This window comes from Schistocerca cancellata, chromosome 3 (assembly GCF_023864275.1).
Source record: "Schistocerca cancellata isolate TAMUIC-IGC-003103 chromosome 3, iqSchCanc2.1, whole genome shotgun sequence".
NCBI classification, from domain to species: Eukaryota; Metazoa; Arthropoda; class Insecta; order Orthoptera; family Acrididae; genus Schistocerca; species Schistocerca cancellata.
The window spans coordinates 210,487,496-210,512,349 of NC_064628.1; the positions used below are offsets into that span (position 1 = coordinate 210,487,496).

At 39.5% G+C, this 24,854-nt stretch overlaps 1 protein-coding gene across 1 annotated transcript in view; it reads left to right on the forward strand.

The window, feature by feature from the left end:
* Nucleotides 1-24,854, forward strand: part of LOC126174831 (uncharacterized) — a 512,108-nt gene that overhangs the window by 431,799 nt on the left and 55,455 nt on the right. The window contains exons 7-8 of the mRNA XM_049921210.1: nt 1,917-2,060; nt 23,116-23,303. Of these exons, the coding sequence (XP_049777167.1) occupies nt 1,917-2,060; nt 23,116-23,303 (332 nt within the window). The remainder of the gene's footprint in view (nt 1-1,916; nt 2,061-23,115; nt 23,304-24,854) is intronic.

The window sequence follows — 24,854 nt, forward strand, 5'->3', positions numbered from 1 at the left end:
TATCACTTCATAAGGCAATTTGAACTTTGATTACTGCCTTATAGACATTTAAACATAAGGTCCCTTTAATGTAATCCTCCTCTTTTTAAAAACAATGGAAAATCCAGGATGGAATGTAACAATACCAGAGAAGTAAAGTTGCTACTCACCATGTAGCGGAGATGCTGAGTCGCGATAGGCACAACAAAAAGATTCACACAATTATAGTTTTTGGCCATTAAGGCCTTTGTCAGCAGTAGACACACACACACACACACACACACACACTCTCATGCAAATGCAACTTGCACACACGTCTGCAGTCTCACAGAGCTGAAACAACACTGCGAGCAGCAGCACCAGTGCATGATGGGAGTGGCAAGTGGGTGGGGGTAAGGAGGAGCCTGGGGTGAGGAGGGGGAGGGATAGTATGGTGGGAGAGGCAGACAGTGAAGCGTTTCAGTTTAGACAGAGGGTAGTAGAGAAGGTGCGGAGGGGGGAGGGGGTAAGTAGGTGAAAGGAGAGAAATAAAAAGAAATTAAAAGACTGGGTGTGGTGGTGAAATGATGGCTGTGTAGTGCTGGGATGGAAACGGGGTGGGGGGGTGGGGGGGGGGGGCTGGATGGATGAGGACAGTGACTAACGAAGGTTGAGGGCAGGAGGGTTACAGGAACATAGGATGTATTGCAGGGAAAGTTTCAACCTGCGCAATTCAGAAAAGCTGGGAAGGTTCTATACAGCACAGGCTGTGAAGCAGTCATTGAGATGAGGGATATCATGTTTGGCAGTGTATTCAGCAGCAGGGTGGTCAACTTGTTTTTTGGCCACAGTTTGTCGGTGGCCCTTCATGTGGACAGACAGCTTGTTGGTTTTCATGCCACTCCCATTATGCACTGGTGCTGCTGCTCGTAGTGTGGTTTCAGCTCCCTGAGACTGCAGACGTGTGTGCAGATTGCGTTTGCATGTGTGTGTGTGTGTGTGTGTGTGTGTGTGTGTGTGTGCGCGCGCACACGCGCGTGTGTGTGTGTGTGTGTATGTGTGTCTACTACTGACAAAGGCCTTAATGGCCAAAAACTGTAATTGTGTGAATCTTTTTGTTGTGCCTATAGCGACTCAGCATCTCCTCTATATGGTGAGTAGCAACTTTCCTCCTCCTTTTCAAAAATACATGAGGGAGGTGGAGTTTACAATATCCAGACTAATCTCCTCCCATGGGTATTCAATGTGCGTGGGTGTACTTCCCTTCCAGTGTTCCCTCCAGCCCCCGCTTAAATCTGTCACAATATATCTTCAAAAGAGCACAGTGCATTCTGGGCTCATTGAAGGCATAGAGGAAACAGGTTCACTCTTTACACCAATAGTTTAAAATATGGAACAAACAATACAAATATATTTATTGAATAATAGAAAGTCCAGGTTGGAATAACAACAATTATAAAAACGATAGATTTCTACTCACCATAAAGATGACACATTGTGGTGCAGACAGACACAATAAAAAGACTGTTATACACTGATTTTTTGGCCAAAGCCTTCAGAAAAGAAAGGAAAACACACAAGCAGGCACACCTCATGCACACATGACTGCTGTCTCTGGCCATACTGACTGGCAGTCTGGTCAGATCAGCCAAAGATAGTGGTCACGTGTACAAGAGGTGTGCCTGCTTATGTGTGTGTGTGTGTGTGTGTGTGTGTGTGTGTGTGTGTGAGTGTGTGTCTGCAAGTCAGCATGTCATCTAAAGTGAGCAGCTCTCAGTCTTCATCCTTTTCATCATTGTAAATACATTTGTTGGTATGATGGAATTGTCAAAGCAGTTTGGCAAGGCTTTTTGTAGAAATAATTCACATTGAAGCACAACACCAAACAATTCAGTGTATATACATAAGCATAACAGTTTGGTATCTACTCTTTATATTAATCCTATCTACAACTACAGGGATACGAAACAGACGGCTGCAGTATGAAGCTCTGCAGCACTTAATTCAGCTCCTGCCTGTGGCAAACAGAGACACCTTGTGGTCACTCGTCAGCTTCTTGGCCAATGTCGCAAGACATGCTCCAGATACCCAGGATGCCTCAGGTATGTTCACAAATTCTTACATTCCCTGTACAACTACAGTTTATTCACACTATATGGTGCTGTCTAAACCACATACTGACAGGAGGGCAGTGGCCACTGAATTATGATTATTTTTCCAAACCATTAATGCATATAGCCTCTTAATGTTACACACATAGCACATAGTGATAAGACTAATCAGTCAGTCAACAGTCAGAACAAGAACTTATTGGCATGAGAAAACTAAGATTCTGAGGGTTCTGAGACCAGTGCACTTATCCCAGAGACAGCTGAATTTGTGGATTGTTTAAGAGCTGCCATAAATTGTATTGAGACTGATGTCAACAGTACTATTGCCAGTCTGAAAAGGACACTGGCAGATTGATAGCTGAGGCAAATGCCCAGATTTGCTGACAGAAATGTAGATGCAAACAGACACAGCACTGCAGGACAATTTTCGCCCAACTCAGCAGTGATCAGTCCAAAAATATACTGTTAGACAGATATACTTTTCATTCCATAGATCAAAAATGAGGATATACTCGAGGATGTACAACATGTTATAAAACAAAAATACATATACAGGGCTATTACAAATGATTGAAGCAATTTCATAAATTCACTGTAGCTCCATTCATTGACATATGGTCACGACACACTACAGATACGTAGAAAAACTCATAAAGTTTTGTTCGGCTGAAGCCGCACTTCAGGTTTCTGCCACCAGAGCGCTCGAGAGCACAGTGGGACAAAATGGCGACAGGAGCTGAGAAAGCGTATGCCGTGCTTGAAATGCACTCACATCAGTCAGTCATAACAGTGCAACGACACTTCAGGACAAAGTTCAACAAAGATCTACCAACTGCTAACTCCATTCAGCAATGGTATGCGCAGTTTAAAGCTTCTGGATGCCTCTGTAAGGGGACATCAACGGGTCGGCCTGCAGTAAGCGAAGAAATGGTTGAACGCGTGCAGGCAAGTTTCACGCGTAGCCCGCGGAAGTCGACGAATAAAGCAAGCAGGGAGCTAAACGTACCACAGCCGACGGTTTGGAAAATCTTACAGAAAAGGCTAAAGCAGAAGCCTTACCGTTTACAATTGCTACAAGCCCTGACACCCGATGACAAAGTCAAACACTTTGAATTTTCGGCGCGGTTGCAACAGCTCATGGAAGAGGATGCGTTCAGTGTGAAACTTGTTTTCAGTGATGAAGCAACATTTTTTCTTAATGGTGAAGTGAACAGACACAATGTGCGAATCTGGGCAATAGAGAATCCTCACGCATTCGTGCAGCAAATTCGCAATTCACCAAAAGTTAACGTGTTTTGTGCAATCTCACAGTTTAAAGTTTATGGCCCCTTTTTCTTCTGCGAAAAAAACGTTACAGGACACGTGTATCTGGATACGCTGGAAAATTGGCTCATGCCACAACTGGAGACCGACAGCGCCAACTTCATCTTTCAACAGGATGGTGCTCCACCGCACTTCCATCATGATGTTCGGCATTTCTTAAACAGGAGATTGGAAAACCAATGGATCGGTCGTGGTGGAGATCATGATCAGCAATTCATGTCATGGCCTCCACACTCTCCCGACGTAACCCCATGCGATTTCTTTCTGTGGGGTTATGTGAAAGATTCAGTGTTTAAACCTCCTCTACCAAGAAACGTGCCAGAACTGCGAGCTCGCATCAACGATGCTTTCGAACTCATTGATGGGGACATGCTGTGCCGAGTCTGGGAGGAACCTGATTATCGGCTTGATGTCTGCCGAATCACTGAAGGGGCACATATCGAACATTTGTGAATGCCTAAAAAAACTTTTTGAGTTTTTGTATGTGTGTGCAAAGCATTGTGAAAATATCTCTAATAATAAAGTTATTGTAGAGCTGTGAAATCACTTCAATCATATGTAATAACCCTGTACATGGCAATGAAAAATTATTCTAATGTCACTTCCAAAGATCCTAAGTGCAATTGTCATCATGGATGAGGAATGAGTCAAAAACATCTTAAATATATCTTTGTTTAAGAGATAATAACAAACTTATTATGAAAAATGTGAATTTACAATACACTTGTATTTATTTATCATCTATGTCATTGTACAAATGATGAGGGACTTGTCGTACATAGAAATTAAAAATATGGAATGTATAAAATGAAAGTGCCTACAACATATACCAGTAACTTTACAATTTCTTTGCATAAGAATGGTGTATAATAATTTGTTTTGATTAGATTAGATTTTCTTTCATTCCAATTGATCCATAGTGAGGAGGTCCTCCAGGATCAGTGATAACTACATTTAGAATAAACAGTGACATAGATAGTAAAAGAGTATAATATAAACTGAAACATACAAAGATAGAACTTCTCACAGGAGTTATCACACAACTGCGGCACATACACTAGAGATTATTTTATAAAATAATTTTCTTGATCTTCAAAATATTCATTAACTGGGTGGCAACATATATCAATTAAAAATTTTCTGAGTTCTAATTTAAAATTTATATCATCCTTTAAGTCTTCGATGTATTGTAGTGCTTAACACCCATATAGCTTACATGCTTCTGAGTTTGTGCTCTTTTTGTTTTTTATATGTGGAGAATGTTCCTGTTCCATGTGTTATAGTTGTGACTGTCAGATTTGTGTGGAGATTGCTCAGATTTGCTTTGGTTAAGAGTACACATTTAAATATAGGGGGTGAGTCAAAAAGGCCTTAGCAGGTTTGGAATGATGTAGAAATGTATTGAGATAACTTACAGAATCAGTAGATGTATCATTTTGTAGCAAATAAAAGTGTCAAGTGTCATTTTGGTTTGACATGACTACCGTATTTACTCGAATCTAAGCCGCACTTTTTTTTCCGGTTTTCGTAATCCAAAAAACCGCCTGCGGCTTAGAATCGAGTGCAAAGCAAGCAGAAGTTATGAAAAATGTCGGTACATGCCGCCACAACTAACTTCTGCTGCCGAATATATGTAGCGCTACGAAGGCATGTTTTGTAGGCACAAGGATAAATACTGGCGCCAAAATCTCAGCGTCAGTAAATAAATTAAAAAATAAGTGGAAGACGAGCTTTTTTTTCTCCGCCGCGAGTTTCGACCACTGCATTTTCATACATTATCCAACGAAGTAAATACAAATTTCGTATTGTTCATCTTCGAATGTAGCACAATTTCAGTGTACTACGAAAATCTGACTGGCAAGACTGTTTGGGATGTTTGTCAATATGGCCAACTCTACGTTCTGAATTTTTTCCTATCTGTGAGAAGAGATGTTTGCTAATAGGAACCTGATGAAATTTGAATCATATACAGTATTCTCTTCACCATAAGAATTATACGAATATAAACATTTTGCCATGTATTCTTTCGTGTTTGCTGCTATCTCATTTAAATCCTGTCTGCCTAATAAACTACGAAACTAGAGTGAGACAACAGCAAACGCGGAAGAATATACGTATCGTGTCATGTTTATATTCGTATTATTCTTATGCCTCATACTGATACAGTCAGAAATGAAGCACGGCAAGTGACTAGATTTTTAAATCTAAAATGACTAATTTCTGTGCAGAATTTGATGTAATAAAGAAGCGAACGCAAAGATTTTCAAACGGAGAAAAATTTTCGCCTAACTTTCGTTCAGAACATGTTCTATCATACGCAGTCTATTATTTGATTCTTGTTGATCATTATCAAAGAAAGCAGCAGTGTAAGTAACAACAAATTGCGGTCTCTTGCCATTGTTTCGCTAATGAGATGATTCCTCTTTTTTTTTTTAATTGTACGTGGCGGTAGCGCACACAAAAGCAAGCCGTGCCGCGAGCCGCGACAGGCCGTAAACACGCACTATCAGAATGCGACAAACATTGCATGACACAGTGCAGTAATGCATTTTCAGCTTAAGAGTGACGCAAACACCTATAACAAAGAAAACGGCAATTATCAGATCAAAGCAAAATAAGCAATCGATTCAAACCAGACGAAGCACGTGAAAAAGGAAGGGCACCAGTATAAATACGGACGGAGCGCCTGACGCATAGCAATGGCTACGTGGTAAAGCTTAACTGCTAAGCTTAGACTCGAACCAAACTGCTGTAGCTGTATCGTCATTCATTCGACCTAAATTGTGTCTCATATTACAATGGACAAACTTTGTTTCGATTTGGAGGTGCGGTCTAGAACTTTTCTCTCCCCTTGAATTTCGAGTCTCAAATTTCAGGTGAGGCTTAGATTCGGGAAATTTTTTTTTCTTTTATTTCGAGTCTCATTTTTCAGGTGCGGCTTAGATTCGAGTGCGGCTTAGATTCGAGTAAATACGGTACCATTTGTGATGTGGCAGACATCCCAGTGGTAATCAATTTCTTGCCACACTCTTTGCAGCAAATCTAGTGTAACTTGTGCAAGACAGCTCAATGAAGTTCTTGTGTCAAGAGCAAATTGTACATCTACTTGGAGGTTCTTTAATGTATTCAATGTGAAATTTATGGCAAACAGTTGTTGCAGAGTTTGTTTCATGAAGCCAAAACATACAGTGAGCACACTCCAAAAAAGTGAAAGTAGCTTTGTACTACACTGGCACTCCTAGTGGTGGGATGGGGCACTGATGCAATGCATGAATCAAACTTTAGTTTTTTTAGTACTAAATGACACATCCATCGATTCTGTAAATTATCTCAGTAAATTTTTGTATCATTCCTAAGTTTTAAAGCCGTTTTTGACTCACCCTGTATAGAGTGATGGCAGATTAAGTATTCCCAATTTCCTGAAAAGAGATCTGCAGTGAGCTTGAGCAGGACTATGGGTAATCATTTGAACAACCTATTTTTGTAAGACAAAAATTTCATTTAAACTAGATTTTGAGCTGGCCCAGAATGCTATTCCATATGGGGCAACGGAATGAAAATATCCAAAGTATGCCGTTCTCATACCTTCCAAAGTGCAAACATTTGCAATAACTCTCAGTGCAAAGCAGGCTGAGTTAAGTCTGTGTTTGAGGAATCTTGCATGGTGTTTTCAATTCAGAGCTTCATCTATATCCATCCCTAATTGTTTTGCAAACTCCACTCTGTATTAGTCTGTCATCCAGTTCTAAACTAATGTCTTCATCCTGAATCATTTTACCAAAATGTATGTAATTCATTTTCTTCACATTCAGTATAAGTTTATTTGCAATGAACCAAGTTTCAACACTTTTAGGGTTTCAAGAATAAAATTTTCACTCTGCAGGCTGTGACTAAGCCAGGTCTCTGCAGTATCCTTTCTTCCAGGAGTGCTAGTTCTGCAAGGTTCGCAGGAGAGCTTCTGTGAAGTATGGAAGGTAGGAGACAAGGTACTGGCAGAATTAAAGATGTAACAACAGGTTGTGAGTCATGCTTGGGTAACTCAGTTGGTAGAACACTTGCCCGCAAAAGGCAAAGGTCCCGAGTTTGAGTCTCAGTCCAGCACACAGTTTTAATCTTCCAGGAAATTTCATATGAGTGCACATTCCACTGCAGAGTGAAAATTTCATTCTGGAAACATCCCTCAGGCTGTGGCTAAGGCAGGTCTCAGCAGTAAGCTTTCTTCCAGGAGTGCAAGTTCTGCAAGGTTCTCAGGAGAGCTTCTGTGAAGTTTGGAAGGTAGGAGATGAGTTACTGCAGGAATTAAAGCTGTCAGGATGGGTCGTGAATTGTGCTTGGGTTGTTCAGTTGCTAGAGCACTTCCCCTTAGAAGGTAAAGGTCCTGAGTTTGAGTCTCAGTCCAGCACACAATTTTAATCTGCCAGGAAGTTTCACTTTTAGAGTTCTATCAGCTGTGGAATGTAATGATTTCTTATAGTCACTCACTATTAGTCTTGTGTTGTGTGCATATAATACAATTTTTGGCTGTATTATATTGTAACTGGCGTAATCTGTATCACTTCAGGCAGGGGGATTATTTTCATAGTCTTGGATGTTATTGAATTTAGCATATGTTAAAATTCTGGTGTAAGTAAGATACACATATTTTTTTGTTTTATCCAAAAAAATTCCTGCCTCAAGATACAGGCCTCCTAAGATGACACTGCGAAAACCATTTTGAAGATGCGAATTTTGGAAAAATTTTGAAAATGCAGTCTCTCTATAACAGTTCTAGATATTTTGTTAGAGTTTTTTATTTGGAAGATAATTGCTTTATGATTACAATGGTATCCTTCATTTGGACATATCTGTCAAAGTTCTTTTACTGTTACCTTTTGAATTTTTTTTTTATAATTTACAGAATTTATTTTTTTTTTTTTTTTTTTCAAAATACCAATCCAGAAAATAGATTTTTTTTCTGTTGATTAGTACCATATAGTACTATATTCTCTGTAAAGGAGAGCTTCCATTTTTAAGTTCGACAGTTTTTATTTTAAAAAATCACTTTTTTTAAACTTTCAAGGGTAATGTATGTCTTCACTGAAGTTGTTTTTTACTAATTTCTTTGTTACAATTTTCATTTCTATTCTCTTTGTTGCAGATATTTCTTATCACTTTCTTTTTTGCAATCATTTCTTATCACTTTCTTTGTTGTAGTTATTTCTTTTCACTTTCATTGTTGCAGATATTTCTCACACTTTGTTGTAGTTTCTTGTGTGTTTATTTGTCATGGTTGTTCATTGCAGGTTTCTGTATTGTAGTTGTTCATTGCTAATTTGTTTACTGAAGAGGCTTCTAAGAAATCTGAGACCATCCAATGAGTTCTCTGTTTTCATGAGGAATTTGCCAGTTGATACAGTTGCAGTGTGTTGTATGAAAAGGACTTCATGAAATGTCTTCTGACTGTGGTCACAGGAGAGTGAAGTGTGCTGTCTGTTTGCATATCCATAAAAGAGTGATGTATAAGACAAACAAAAAAACAGACTTTGTTCAGGTTGAGAATACGTGTTCTCATTTGAAGACTCTGCTTCGATGTGAAGATGTTTCCAGTGACGACTTTTTGTGTTCTAAATGTTTTGACAGAATAACCACAATGATAGTATCTGAACAAGGTGTGGCCTCACATGATGCAGATTTTGCATCAATAGAGGAAGAATTAAATACCCTGAATCAGTCAACTACGGAGGTAGGTGTTAGTCCTGTTAAGAAACCGTGTTCAGTGAAGTTGAGTCATAAGCTCTATGTATCAAGAAAGTGCAGAGAAATTACTAAAGCTCTGGATGAAAGCACTATAGCAAAATTAGCCACACTCTTCAAAGTAAAAATTCCATTTTCAGAAGAAAATGAACCAAAGCACTCTTGCACCTCTTCCTAGGAATTTTTCACAAATATCAATTCAGCTGATGAATATTGTGCATCCTACAGTGAAAAGGAGCAAGTTTTAACTATTATTCCAGAGACATTTTCAAAGAAAGCAATTATGAACCACATTCCGTCAGTATCGAAGTACATGGTGGACAAATAAAGAAATGTGAGGTCTGTAACAGGAGTCCTTGGATGACCAGATCCCTATTATGGTCGTCCTGTAGAAGTAGCTCAAGTTCAAATAGTGCAGTCATTTTATCTGGAAGATAAATGGGACTGTTCTCGCCAGAGAACCAACAAAAAAGACACTATAACTGTAACAGTTGAAGGTCAAAAAGTTTTGAAAGTGAAGAGGTACATGTCTCTCAGTATTCAAAAAACTTTTGCAATTTATAAGAGCAACTATACAACCTCGTGTATTGGAAGATCAAAATTTTATACACGACAGCCTAAGCAGGTAGTTCCACACCCACCTAGAGATGTCTATTTATGTGTGTACTGTGCAAACTTTGAACTTTGTGTGGTAACTTTGAAGAACTTACTGGAGCACATGACATATGACACCTTTGTTGGGCATGTGAAGTCATTAGTAGTCTGTGACGTAAAGTGAGAGACTTGTTTGTTTCAAAAATGGGGTGAGTGCACTGGAAAGAGAAGACTGTCTTTACAGGCACTTGGCCTGGAAGACATAACAAGTAACTCTGCAGAAATTACATATGCGACATGCAAAGAAAATAAACTAATTAAGGAAGCTGTTGCCTTTGACAGTTTCATTGATGAACTTGGTAAATGGTCAATGAAAGCAGTAACGCACCAGCATACGAAGAAATTGCAACAACAGCACATTGCAGAACTGAAAGGGTGTGTACAGGCTGAAGAACTATGTTTAGTGCTTCACTGTGATTTTGTTGAGCTTGTGATGGTGTAGGAGGCCTGCTGAAGTACCGTGCTACAAAACATAATCTTTCCAGACCAAGAAGTACAAGGGTATCATTGGAGTAATGACCAGGTTTTAATTTTTACAGGAGTGACATATTTTCAAAACAAGATCACAAGTGTTGCAGTTATAAGTGATGACACACGACATGACTCAGCTCATGCTTTGCTGGGAATGCACAAAATTCTTCAACAGCAAACAGGGATCGAGAAGATCATCATTGTTTCTGATGGTGCTCCTAATCATTTTAAAAATGGTTACCAGCTGTTTGAACTGAGTTAGTCACTTGTGCCAACTGACTGGGTATACAGTGCTACTGGTCAACGGAAGGGGCCTTGTGATGGTGTAGGAGGCCTGCTGAAGCACCATGCTACAAAACATAATCTTTCCAGACCAAATACAGCTGTGGTTCAGAATGCTGAGGATTTTACAAGAGTCATGAAATCTTACACATCAACAGCCCTCATTCTTTTGTCCAAAGAGGAAATCAAAGATTTCTGTGAGCAGAAAAAAGAAGAACCTGTGAAAGTAGTTCAGAAGACACATTTTTGAACTCAAAGTGATGGGCGAACTCATATTGCACGCAGTTTAAGGAGCAAGAAAGAAGAAATTTCATTTGTTCGGCCAACACTTCAGAAACAGCAGGATAATATTCATATTCACAACCTGAGAAGGGGGATGTTTTTGAAACAATTTAAAATGCTTGAAAAATGAGTCTCTTACTCATCTCTCAAAACTAAAATTATGTTAAATAACGCTAGGTTTTGATTTTTATAAGCCTGTTATGTGATAATGTGGTAATAAAACAGGTTTTATGCATGGCAAAAATTTCAGTTATTTATAAAACCAGTTCAGCCTAAAAGAGGAAGCTCTCCTTTTCAGGGAATGTAGAATTATATGGTACTAATCAACAGAAAATGTATAGAAGATCTGTTCAGAAAATTCTGGAACTTTGTCCAAGATATTTTTCTATGCTTACCTTTTACTTGTTGTGCATAGTCTCCTTTGAAATACTCTCCTCCACAATTGATAAATTTCTCCCAACACCCTTTCCACTTCCAGAAGATGTCTTGGTGTGCCTCTTGCTGGATCTCAAAAAGCGCCATCTACAAATTTTCTTTTATCTCGTCTATTGTTGCAAATCTTCATCTTTTCAATGGCATTTCCAACTTTGGAAAAAAAATAATTCATAAGGTCAGGTCTGGAGAGTATGGAGGATGCCTCAGCACAATGATTTTGTCTTTTGTGCTATAGTCACACACCAACACTGATGATTGTGCAGGTGCATTGTCGTGATGCAAGAGCCATGAATTTTCTCGTTACATTTGGAGTTGTTTCCTTCTACATATTCTTGCAGCATTGCAACACATCTCAATAGTACCATTGATTAACAGTTTGTCCCAGTGGCATTAATTCATGATGAACAAATCCTTCAGAGTCAAAATAACTATCCTGATGAGCTGTTTTTGATCTTGAAGAACCTTCCCCAACCTATTGTGAAGATTGAACATTGATCTCAACGTCATAACTGTAGACCCACGTCTTATCACCAGTTATGGTTCTCTTAAGGAGTGTCTCGTTCTCATTTGCATGATCCAAAAACTTTTCTCAGACTGCAAGGTGAAGGTCATTCTGGTCTTGACTCATTAGCCTTGGTGGCAATACAATGCATTCCAAAATGCTGTGTCAGGATTTCATGACATGATCCAACTGAAATTTTACATATGTTTCTGCAATGTCTCAGGGACTCAGTCTTCAATTGGCATGTATAATTTCTTTGACGTTTCTGACATGAGCGTCATTGGTAGACATCAAAGAACATCCTGAATGAGGATCATCTTTAACTTCCGTCCAGCCTCTTTTAGACTGTATGAACCAAATATAGCTTAAGCACCTACCATCATAGGCTTTATGCATCACTTGGTGTGCCTCTGTAAAAGTTTTCTTGAGTTTCATGCAAAATTTAATGCAGATGCATTGCTCATCTAACACTGCTATATCAAAATTCACAAACTGTGCTACACAACATTCTACTCAATACAGCAGTGAAGAATAACTAACTGACATACAAGAGTGAAACTTCCAACAGTTACACATTAAACGCAGGTGTGCGCAGGGATGCCAATCGCATTTCGTTCCATCACATCATTGGTGTGAAATTACAAATGTTCCGGTATTTTTTAAACAGACCTCATAGATGTCTCCACTGCTTCTCTGCTCTAGAGACTGTAGATAGAAGTGTGTGAACAAGCCAAGGAATTCATGAATACTCTTACAAAGCATGGAAAAAGGTGCAAATTATAGTTAGAGTGGTGAGAAGGTTAAGAGGACCACAAAGGTCCTTCTGCTGGGGCTTAGTATTGGGACAGGAATGTCTCAACTAGTAGGCTGCAGAACATCCTGCCTAGTGAATACCCACCAGGTGCAAGAGCTAAGCAGTGTCACCTTTGTTTTACGGTCTCTTGGTAAGAAAGATCACATAGTGGCTATGGGGGGGTTTCTGGAATAGCCCAGAGCAGAAACTGAACTATGCAACTGAGGATGAAATCAGGCACATTGCTGGAAATGCTCCTCACAAAAATATCGAGATTGTGTCACTATTTGGGTGATATGCCAAGCGCTATATGCAGCAGTCTGTTGAATGGATAAATTCAGAGCTTCGAGAGTCATTCAATAGACTGGGGCAATAATATGTGGGTGAGATTGACACATTGCTTCCTCACATGATTGCATCACTCACAGTATGGTCTGCATCTGAATGTTTGCAGTAAGAGGTTATTTGTAAACTGTCTGCCCAATCCCTGTGATTTCTAATATTTTCTCTGTGCCTTTTTTTAGAGAAAATGTTTCCAACAGACAGTTCCAAATCTCTATAGACACAGTTGCAACAAAAATGGCAGACTGAACTGTAGAAGGCTTAGCAAATAGTCCTAATACATTTTGAATTTTCCATTAAAATGTAAAAAGCTTTTCATATTGATAGAGGATATTAAAAAATCTAACACAAGAGTGTTATGCATAACAAACTTCATCTGGAAGTCACAAAAAATGAACAGATGCATAGTGATGGATACAAGTTAATACCGTATCATGAGGAATGGGTGAATTGGTTGCATACACAAAAAGTTGAATAAAGTCTCAGTGATTACTGCACTGGACAACTACAAGTGTTGTACTTCTGCGACATATTTAGAAACAAAGAAGACAGCAATTCTGTCAGTGTATAGTCCCTCGACAAGAAGTGGTTTAAACTTTACTAAGCAGTTATCAAGGATACTAATAAGAGTTAGCAGAAATAACTGGGAAGTGACTGTATCTGAAGATTTCAAAGTAGATTTTGTCTCAGATAGATCTGATTGAGGGCATATATAGCTATTTGTTTCAGCTTTGTATTGTCAACCACAGTAACATTCCCAACATGAAAAGAAGGACAGTCATTAATAACTTATTTCCAGATACAGCTGTCTTTAGTTAATTAGATGTGAGCTTTTTGATGAAAGCTTTATCCAATCATGATGGTCAAATGGCAGCAATGAAGCATTCCCATACATCAGATTTTAATAAGAAAGGAAGATGAAAATTTTATGGAACTGTAAATGCTGACTAAAAGGGGACCATGCCTACTCATAATCATCTATTTCATCAAAGTTTATTGTACATCCAGGCTTGGCCAGAAGTGAAAGTGATTGAAGTGGGAGCCACAGATGGCCAAGTGTTTAGAAAACAAATACCATTTTTTTATGTGGGCTCAGCAAGGCATGAGCCAGTTATGTTAATGTAGTTTCCAAGCATGGGTTGATGCAGTTGAAAGAGTGCAGAGTAGTTGTCAAAGGTTGATGGGATGGAGTCCCTCTTCAGAAATGTTCTTTTAGTTTCAGTTTTTATGTTACTTACACTGCAAATAAACCAAAATAATGCTTGATAAACGTTGTATTTTTTAAATATTTTCATAATAAGTATGAAAAGGAATGGCAAACAAATTTCCAGGTAGGGACTGTAGGCATATACTTGAACTTTGTATGTAAAATGAGATATTTTTATTATTGTGCAGTTGATGATTTACATGTGCTTTGGTGATACTAATTATAAAACAGAGAAAATAGTAATTTTCTTGGCATCTTGCACACATTATAAACATCGTACTTTTACAATCATATGATTGTTTTAAAGTTTCCATAGAAAGACAAACTTGGTTTACATTCATAAAAGGTTCTCCCTCATCAGACATTTTGGCAACAAACCACACATAACACATCATTCCAGCAAATATTGGTGTGGATAGCTGGTGATGTACAATGAAATGTATTTTGCTGCAGTCTTCTCGGGATGTGACTTCTTTTTCTCACTCAATGGGACAAGCAGTTTTGAAGCTTTTTGATCAAATTTTTTTGACTGATGATAAAAATAGACATCACAGGCTGGCATTAGCAGCTGAGGGATGCTCAGAAGTCAAAATCAGACTAATAGAGTACAAAATCCTGTACACTCTGAAAAGTTATTTGCAGAGTCGTCATCGAGGCTGTAAGTACAATCCTTTCTTGTAAATTTATTTGCAATCCCATATTTTCCTATGCCTTTCCTTTTAATGTCTTTTATGAAAATATCAATAAATACAATACGTTGAGCATTATTTCAATTTATTTGCTGTTTGAATAATGTTAAAACTAAAATTAAAAAATGTTTCCACATAGGGACCCGACCATATGACCTCTGGATTATTGCTGCACCAACCACTGTCTTGAAACTATACTAACATAAATGGCTCATGCCTCACTTGACCCTCATCAAAAATGCAATTTTTCTCTAAACACTAGGCCATCTGTATCTCCATCTTCTGTCGATTTCATTTCGGACCAAGTGGTGTATATACCATAAATTCATATGAAATTAGTGATCAAGTAGGCATGGTCCCCTTGTTAGTTATTCTATTCTGAGAGAATTTATGGAAAGAAAAATACGAAAAATTTTACCAGGGACACAAAGTATTCGTGAAATCAATTTCTTAAAAATGTTTTTCCAGTATTACGATTTCAGTTTTTATTTTTTTTATTTTTTTACAATGGATTAGGAACAATTACAGTGGAAGCTAAGGGGAAACGGAGGGGGGGGGGGGGGGGGGGGGCTAAAGTGTTATATCAAACAGCTCTAATCAAGACTCAACACTGTGTTACAAGCAGTATTGCAAAATTCACCTGTGTGTCATCAGAAAGGTAAAAACCATTTACTGTAACAGAAAATTAAAAATTTTGAGAAAAAAACAAAGGCAGTTTGGAACATTATTAAATATTAAACAAATAACTTGACAAAGCAAATGATACTGATTTCCTAGATGACAGTATCAGAGGGACAGATGATATGAAATTCAAATTCAAAGAATTCTTCCTAACAGTCAGGGGTGGCTTATTCATAAGGGCCTGGCCCCATCAGAATTTTGTGATATGATTGTACTCTCAGCTGCCAGTAGCAGGGCCAAGTTTTGCCACTACTCTTCTCTCACATCTCCCCTCAGCCCATCATTCCACATTGACGGACCTGTTTCCCTTTCCCCATCCCATTCAGCCAAGGGCCACAGCCTCAGGGCTCATACTCCCAACTGTAGTTGTAGTGACGTGACCAAGTTTTCCCTTCCTCTGACTCGCCCCTGGCCATAGCATGCCATGGGGCTGCCTTGGGCGTGCTCAGCGGATGGAACAGCCCACATGTAATGCTACTTTCCCACACCTCAATAAACCCTACTGACGCAGTCCTGATACCGCTTTCCCACCCATCCACACCTGTACACAGTTTGTGGGGCCAGCCAGTTTAGGCCAACAACCCGTATTTTTACTTACGGCACTTAACACACCCTCCTGTAGGTCAGCAGGGAATGTTGCAAACAGCAAAAGTGGCCATCTCTCAGTAGAGCTCTGTATTCTGGAGCTTTGTAGTTGAAACTCAAGTATTCTTACAGTAATTTTAAAATTAATAAAGTCGATTGTTTGCTCAAAAAAATAAAAAGAAATAAAAACTTTAATTTATTAAGTACAAAAGAGAAGCTAGAAATCAAGCAGTCATGTGCATGTCAACCAAAAGGTTTCTTAATTTTTCAAAATGATGGAAAGAAGAAAACAACTTCCTACAGTACAACATAGTTCTGCAAAAAGTCATGGATAACAGTGAGTGAAGAGAAACAAAAGTTATTTTGTTTCTATTATGTTTTATTTGGTGGTGAAGGATTCTGGACAACAATTGGCTTTAAGGATCTAAAGCATTTTAGTGAACAGGTTAATACACATGAGGGAAGCTGATAACATTTAGAAAATGCTTTTAAATGCAAAATGTTTGGTGGATTTAACATTGCTGCTGAGATCGATTTAGCATATAAAATGTCAATTCAGAAGAATAATGAATTAGTTACAAAGAATACATACGTATTAAACACAGTAGTATATTGCTTAACATTTTGTGGAACTCATGAGTTAGTACTTAGAGTTCAGCTAACTATGGCAATTTCTTAGATTTATTGTCTCCACAAGGAAATCCTTACAGTGTGTTAGATGACCACTTAGACGGGTGAGAATAACCTTTTAACAACAACTCAGGTTGACTTTGTACAGGTTTCTGCATTGAAAAGACAATATATGACCTCACAAACTCAATTCTATTTTAACCAAATAATAAAAATTACCTTTTTGACATTTTCTGTGATGCAATAGTAACACCAATATTTAAAAGAAATGGAGACAAGCAACTGATCTCTGTTTATAGACTGACCTCCTTCTTTCCCTCATTCTCAGACATTTTAGAAGGTAGTTTACAATGAAATACTCAACCATCTTTCTGAGAATAACCTTTTAACAACAACTCAGGTTGACTTCATACAGGTTTCTGCATTGAAAAGACAATATATGACCTCACAAACTCAATTCCATTTTAACCAAATAATAGAAATTACCTTTTTGGCATTTTCTGTGATCTTTCCAAAGTCTTTGATCATGTAGATCAGAAGATTCTGCTAGGAAACCAAAAGGTCTTCTGCTTGCATGGAAGGAGTCATATATTAACAATAGAAAAGAGAGGGTCACATTTTTAAAAAAATATAATAGGAATAAGATTAGATATGGAGAAGCATTAAATACGGTGTGCTACAAGGTTCAATGCTTGGCCTTTTGCTATTCTTGATCTACATAAATGATGTACCAGGGACATTGGAGGACTCTTCAAGAGCTGTAATTTTTGCTGATGCCACAAGTATATTAATAAAGGGTCCAGACACAGCCATATCAGCACAGTCAGGAGAATAATAAAACATACAACAAGATGCACAACAAACACAGCGAGCTAGTGGCCAGGGCGGACAAAGTGCCTACATTCACATTACCACAGCTGGAACACCCCGCTGGGCATCGCCAGCCACGGACATCAATGTGCACTTTCGGGTGTGGACCATGTGTGGAGCAGCCAGCAGGGGGAGGAGATATAAGTCAGATGTGCACGCCCAAGATGTCAGTTTGTTAGTGCACCTGATGATGGCAACATATCTGAGCACCAAAATATTGTGTCTGTTGGACACTATGAACCAGAAGTACACCCATGGATTGATCAATCAATTAATACCCAGGGAGAAACTGAAGAACTGCATACTTACAACTGTTTCACAGTTAATAGTTTAACCATTAATCTTACAAAAGCACATAAAGTTATGAGAGAGAATTGCTAGTCAGTACTTACCTTCATGAGAAATGTCACTACAGCTGATAGACATACATATAAATGTGTACACTGTCTTACCTTTCAAAACTTATCGCTACTTCCTTCGGTAGGAGAGAAGTATAGGTTGATGAAGGTTAAAAAGAAAGGGCAGGCCCAAGATGGAACGGGCGGAATAGAAGCAGTGATAGTGCAGATATCGTCTGACACATCTTCCAGATGCATTTATATTTAATATAGGCTTATATTTTAAAGAGTTTTATTTCCATGTAGCATAGACCTTTCTGACACAAACCTGTATTTACTGGGGCTACTTGTAAATTTCCTTTTAATCTTGTATAATACACTCCTGGAAATTGAAATAAGAACACCGTGAATTCATTGTCCCAGGAAGGGGAAACTTTATTGACACATTCCTGGGGTCAGATACATCACATGATCACACTGACAGAACCACAGGCACATAGACACAGGCAACAGAGCATGCACAATGTCGGCACTAGTACAGTGTATATCCACCTTTCGCAGCAATGCAGGCTGCTATTCTCCCATGGAGACGATCGTAGAGATGCTGGATGTAGTCCTGTGGAACGGCTTGCCATGCCATTTCCACCTGGCGCCTCAGTTGGACCAGCGTTCGTGCTGGACGTGCAGACCGCGTGAGACGACTCTTCATCCAGTCCCAAACATGCTCAATGGGGGACAGATCCGGAGATCTTGCTGGCCAGGGTAGTTGACTTACACCTTCTAGAGCACGTTGGGTGGCACGGGATACATGCGGACGTGCATTGTCCTGTTGGAACAGCAAGTTCCCTTGCCGGTCTAGGAATGGTAGAACGATGGGTTCGATGACGGTTTGGATGTACCGTGCACTATTCAGTGTCCCCTCGACGATCACCAGTGGTGTACGGCCAGTGTAGGAGATCGCTCCCCACACCATGATGCCGGGTGTTGGCCCTGTGTGCCTCGGTCATATGCAGTCCTGATTGTGGCGCTCACCTGCATGGCGCCAAACACGCATACGACCATCATTGGCACCAAGGCAGAAGCGACTCTCATCGCTGAAGACGACACGTCTCCATTCGTCCCTCCATTCACGCCTGTCGCGACACCACTGGAGGCGAGCTGCACGATGTTGGGGCGTGAGCGGAAGACGGCCTAACGGTGTGCGGGACCGTAGCCCAGCTTCATGGAGACGGTTGCGAATGGTCCTCGCGATACCCCAGGAGCAACAGTGTCCCTAATTTGCTGGGAAGTGGCGGTGTGGTCCCCTACGGCACTGCGTAGGATCCTACGGTCTTGGCGTGCATCCGTGCGTCGCTGCGGTCCGGTCCCAGGTCGACGGGCACGTGCACCTTCCGCCGACCACTGGCGACAACATCGATGTACTGTGGAGATCTCACGCCCCACGTGTTGAGCAATTCGGCGGTACGTCCACCCGGCCTCCCGCATGCCCACTATACGCCCTCGCTCAAAGTCCGTCAACTGCACATACGGTTCACGTCCACGCTGTTGCGGCATGCTACCAGTGTTAAAGACTGCGATGGAGCTCCATATGCCACGGCAAACTGGCTGACACTGACGGCGACGGTGCACAAATGCTGCGCAGCTAGCGCCATTCGATGGCCAACACCGCGGTTCCTGGTGTGTCCGCTGTGCCGTGCGTGTGATCATTGCTTGTACAGCCCTCTCGCAGTGTCCGGAGCAAGTATGGTGGGTCTGACATACCGGTGTCAATGTGTTCTTTTTTCCATTTCCAGGAGTGTATAAGTGTATGTCATAATTTTTCTCTTACTACTATCACTACGAATAACAATTTTTAAATTTACATTAATGAGTCAATAATATACATTAGTGGTGATTCTAACACATGTTTTAATCAATTTTTTACATGACTGAATGGCTCTGCTTCCGCAACAACCCTAATGAATCTCTTTTGGATTCTAAAGGTCCCAAGAGATGTTGGGGAATTTCCCCATAATATGGGACCATATTTTAGGTACATATTAAAATTCACATAGTAAGCACTCATTGGTGTGTGCCCAGTTATGTATGCTGTTATAACATTTAAAAGGTAACAACCTGTACTCAGCTTGGAACTTCTCTGTTCAATATGTTTATCCTATTTTAGGTCACTTTGCATCCAGAAGCCATAATGCTTTGTTGCTTCTTTATTTACAATGGGTTGTCGGTGGTGACACACATGTAGAACTGCTTTATATGTGAATCAACATGCACATCCAGATCATTGATACAAATCAGGAAAAGGAGAGGTTCCATTACTGAACTTTGAGGTATCCCACAGGTGATTCAGCTTTCTTCTGACAAATAGTATGAGACTAATTGTAATTACGCCTCTACATGTTTTATGATTGCAAGGCAGTACTGGTTGAAAAAAGTCAGACATGTTTATAGAATTTGTAGATATACAGGAAACTTTTGACAGTGTTGATTAGAATACAGTCTGAAATACTGAAGGTATGAGGGATAAGATACAAAGAGCAGAAGAAAACAGACTGCAGCTATGAAAGTCAAACAACATGAAAGGGAAGCAGTAGTTGACAACATGGTGGGACAGTTGTAGCTTATCTCTGATGTTAATCAGTTGTATACTGTACAGTCAGTAAAGGAAACCAAGAAGAAATTTGGAAATAGAGTTAAGGTTCAGGGAGATGAAACAAAAATATTGTTGTTTGCCTGTGACATTGTAATTCTGCCACAGACGACAAAATACCTAGAATGATCAGATGAACAAATAACGTCTTGAAAAGTGGATACAAGATAAACATCAACAAAAGTAAAACAGTGGTATTGGAGTGTAGTAAAAATAACCCAGGGGATGCTGAGGGTATTTGATTAGGAGTAGAGGCACAAGAGATGAGTTTTGATATTTGGGCAGAAAAATAACTGATGATAACTGAATAAGAAAGAATGTAACATTCAGTCTGGCGATAGGAAGGAAAGAATTTCTCAAAGAGACATATTTAATATCTAATATAAATTTATTGATTAGGAAGTATTTTCTGAAAGCATTTGTCTGGAATGTAATTTTTTATGGAAATGAATCATGGATGATAATCAGTTCAGACAAGAAGAGAGCAGAAGCTTTTGAAATGTGGTGTTACAGAAGAATGTTGAAGATTAGATGGCTCATCTGGGTACCAACTTGTTGAAAGAAGAGTTGGTTGATAGCACACATTCCAAGGCATGGAGGAAAAGCTAGTCTGGTTACAGAAAAAGTGTAAGTAGGGGAGGTGGAGGGGGGTTAAAATTGTAGTGGGATAATAAGTCTTGACTTCAGTAATCAGGCTCAAGTCGATGTAGGTTGCAGTAGTTATGCAGAGATGAAGAGATGTACATAAGATAGACTAGAACAGATATCTGCTTCTAACCACAAAGCGAAACAGAGAAATACATTTCAGTCCATAATTATCATTCTATTTTCATTACAAAAATCTCACTTTCATTCAACACTAATCTGTAATTTTTAAAATCTATTATTGCAATAGTAGATATTGTCATCTTTGTAAAATACATTCACTTTGAAGTCGTAATTGCAATGTTTAACATCCTGAAAATACGCCAGTGAGATGTTCATACATGAATATCAGATATCTTCCTTAATATACATTATTGTACCATAAGAGCTTGCCTTTTTAAGGAACAATTTATGTTCCCTTCTGTAATACTAAGGAGCATACATGCCTCAGAAGTGTGCTGGTTAAGAAAAATGGCAATAAAAGCTGGGGCATGGTGGAAGAGCCATGGGGGCTGGTTTTAAAAGATTAACCCAAAAGCTAACGACTACAGTAACATTCAGTGAGCTAATACCTTGTAATCAAAGGAGGGGCCCTTGCTCGGGGTGGAAGATCTGGACCAGGCAGACCACGAATGGCTTGCAGCCTTTGTTCAGCATCGTCTGGCGGTGTGGGAAAACCCATTTCAATGGCATGCTTGGCAGCAAAGGGGTGCCAAAACAGCTGGTTGGCAGTGCACTTCACTGCATTATTTGGACTGAGGAAAACCAAGCATCCAGCATCAGGCTCTGTTCATGTCAATAGAAGCACAATGCAGCCCGGGAAGGTGGTGCAGAAAATGCAGTAGCACTCTTCTTGTTAACCGAACCACAATAGAACAATGACAATGAGTGCGGGATAAGAATTATGCAATTTGCGCATATCGTGGCAAAATGCTGTGGACAATGGTGTGAGCCACATGGCATGGCTCAGGCAAGCCGCTGAGGACACAGCCAGGCATGTTGCCTCCTTGGAGCAGAACAAGAGACTACTTAAGTGACGGTTTGACATGCCTTGCATCCAGAAAGCTTGGCCATCTAAGTTCCTCATCTGGCAGAAGTGACCAGCAAGGGTGTTGGGGGGCTGGTTTCCTGTCTACACAGCCCATCATCTGCTGCTACGGGTGAAGGCAGTGGAGGAGTTGCCACACGTTTAAGTGATGCATATGACCAGAAAATTATTCCATAAGACATTATCAAGTGAAAAATTGTAAAATATGTTAGCTTATATTCATTTTTTTGTCTCTAGAGCTTTCAGTTACAAAACTAATTGTTGAAAAGGCCTTAAATTTTGTTGGCTTGTATTTACATTTTAAATTCTCATTTATTTTTTGTACCCAAAAATTTAGAACTAACTGACATGTTTAACATTCATTACTTGTTTTTTCCCAGTTGTTAGGCGTAACTGAATATACTGCCTGCAGGGCTTTAAATGAAACAAGAAACAAGATACAGATTCATCTGTAGAAAACCATTTAATAACTCTTGTAAAATCATTATTTAATTAAGATAAAATTTTTCTAGCTGTGGTGTCACATAAAAATAGCTGTCACTGAATAAAACTGATGGTCTGGCTATGGTTGCAATGGCCTCCTTGCTTTGAGTAGATCCAGAAGAATGTCACAAAAAGTGTGACAAAACATCATGTTTATTAAGTGACTGTTTTTACAATAAGATATGACACCATGTCCAAAAATCTTTCATGGTAACACTCTGCCTGTTGAATCATGTGTCATTATAACAATATTTCACCTTTACTTGATTGTTGTGTGCCTTTAGTAATTGATTACATTCCCACATAGTGTATATTAAATGGAAAATGAAACAAAAAAGAACCTGCATCTTGTATCAGCAAGACATTCTGTTCCACCATCCTGACATTATCTTCTCTTTTCACACAGGTGAATGGGTCTTGGGTAACAAGATGGATTCCAACAATTTGGCAACTGTTTTTGCTCCAAATATTCTGCACTGTGTAAAGCCAGGAGCATCTAAAGACATACCTACCACACAGGAAAGAGCAGAGGATCGGATAGATGTTATCAATGTTTTACGCACTATGATAGATCACTATAGGGACCTTTTTATGGTAAGTATTATGTGAAAAAGAATTTTACATATATTTAATAGCTTGTTTTGAATTATGTGGTCAACACATCTGACATGAGCAGTGCAAATTGTGTGGCCAATACACATTTTCTCATAATAGTAAGGGATTCTGTAAACACCAGTCTTTCTCAGTCTTAGCCAAGGGGAGCCCTAACCTTGGCTAGAAGATGAAATACACTTTTAATATAGAATCTTTTTATAATCCTTCCTATCATTGAAGATACCCTACTAGCATATGGTAGGAAAGCAACTGATCTACAAACACCTTGTTCTGGATCTGACAATGGCACAAACTTGAAAGGCTGATGAAGTTGTTTGTCAGTTGTAGACATTCTGCTTAAACTCAAGTTTAAGGTGTTCTATTTTTTTTTTTTTTGTCAAAGTTTTTGTGACAAAGATGGAGTAAGCCTTCCATACTAACAGCCTCAAGGCCCTACTGGAGTGGTACAGAGGATGACAATTCATCACATGTAGCTACTGGTCTGTATGCATTGATTTTATGTGCACACAGTGTCCCAGAGCCCCAACATCCTTTCTGTAGAGTAATGTATCGAGAAAAGAAAGCTTTCCATACTTTTTGACCTCCATTGTGAATTTGATGCTGGACTGAAAGCAATTAAAATGATACAACAGCTGAGCATCAGGCTCTGTTCATGTCAATAGAAGCACAATGCAGCCCGGGAAGGTGGTGCAGAAAATGCAGTAGCACTCTTCTTGTTAACCGAACCACAATAGAACAATGACAATGAGTGCGGGATAAGAATTACGCAATTTGCGCATATCGTGGCAAAATGCTGTGGACAATGGTGTGAGCCACATGGCATGGCTCAGGCAAGCCGCTGAGGACACAGCCAGGCGTGTTGCCTCCTTGGAGCAGAACAAGAGACTACTTAAGTGACGGTTTGACATGCCTTGCATCCAGAAAGCTTGGCCATCTAAGTTCCTCATCTGGCAGAAGTGACCAGCAAGGGTGTTGGGGGGCTGGTTTCCTGTGACCATGCCATAAATGTATCTTCAACATACTTCCAACTGCCGATGGGTTTTTAAAAAGCCATTCTTATTCCCCTACCTCCAAAATCATCTATAAATAAATTGGTGACTATGGGGCATAATAGGCTTTCCATAGCCACTCTGTCAGTTTGTTCAAAATGTTTAGCATTGTATAAAAATAGTTCAGTGTATAAAAAGTAGGTCAGTATCAGCAAGTGACAGCAAAGGCTCATCATTTCATACCAAGTTTCCTCTAATTAAGGTCAAAGACTTTTCAAGAGGAATCCGGATTAAAAGAGACACTACGTCAAAACTCACAAGCAAATCTGAAGGACCAAGACATTAATACTTAAAGCACTAAACAGAAGCCATAGAACTGGAAATATAGTGTTCATGTTTTCTGACATGAGTGCTGAGAACAGATGTTAGATACTTTGCCACATTGTACACAGATGCACCCAAATTATTCACTATTGGCCATAATGTCACCCCCTTCTTTATTGATTTTTGGCAAACAATACAATCTCAGTAAAAGGGCAGC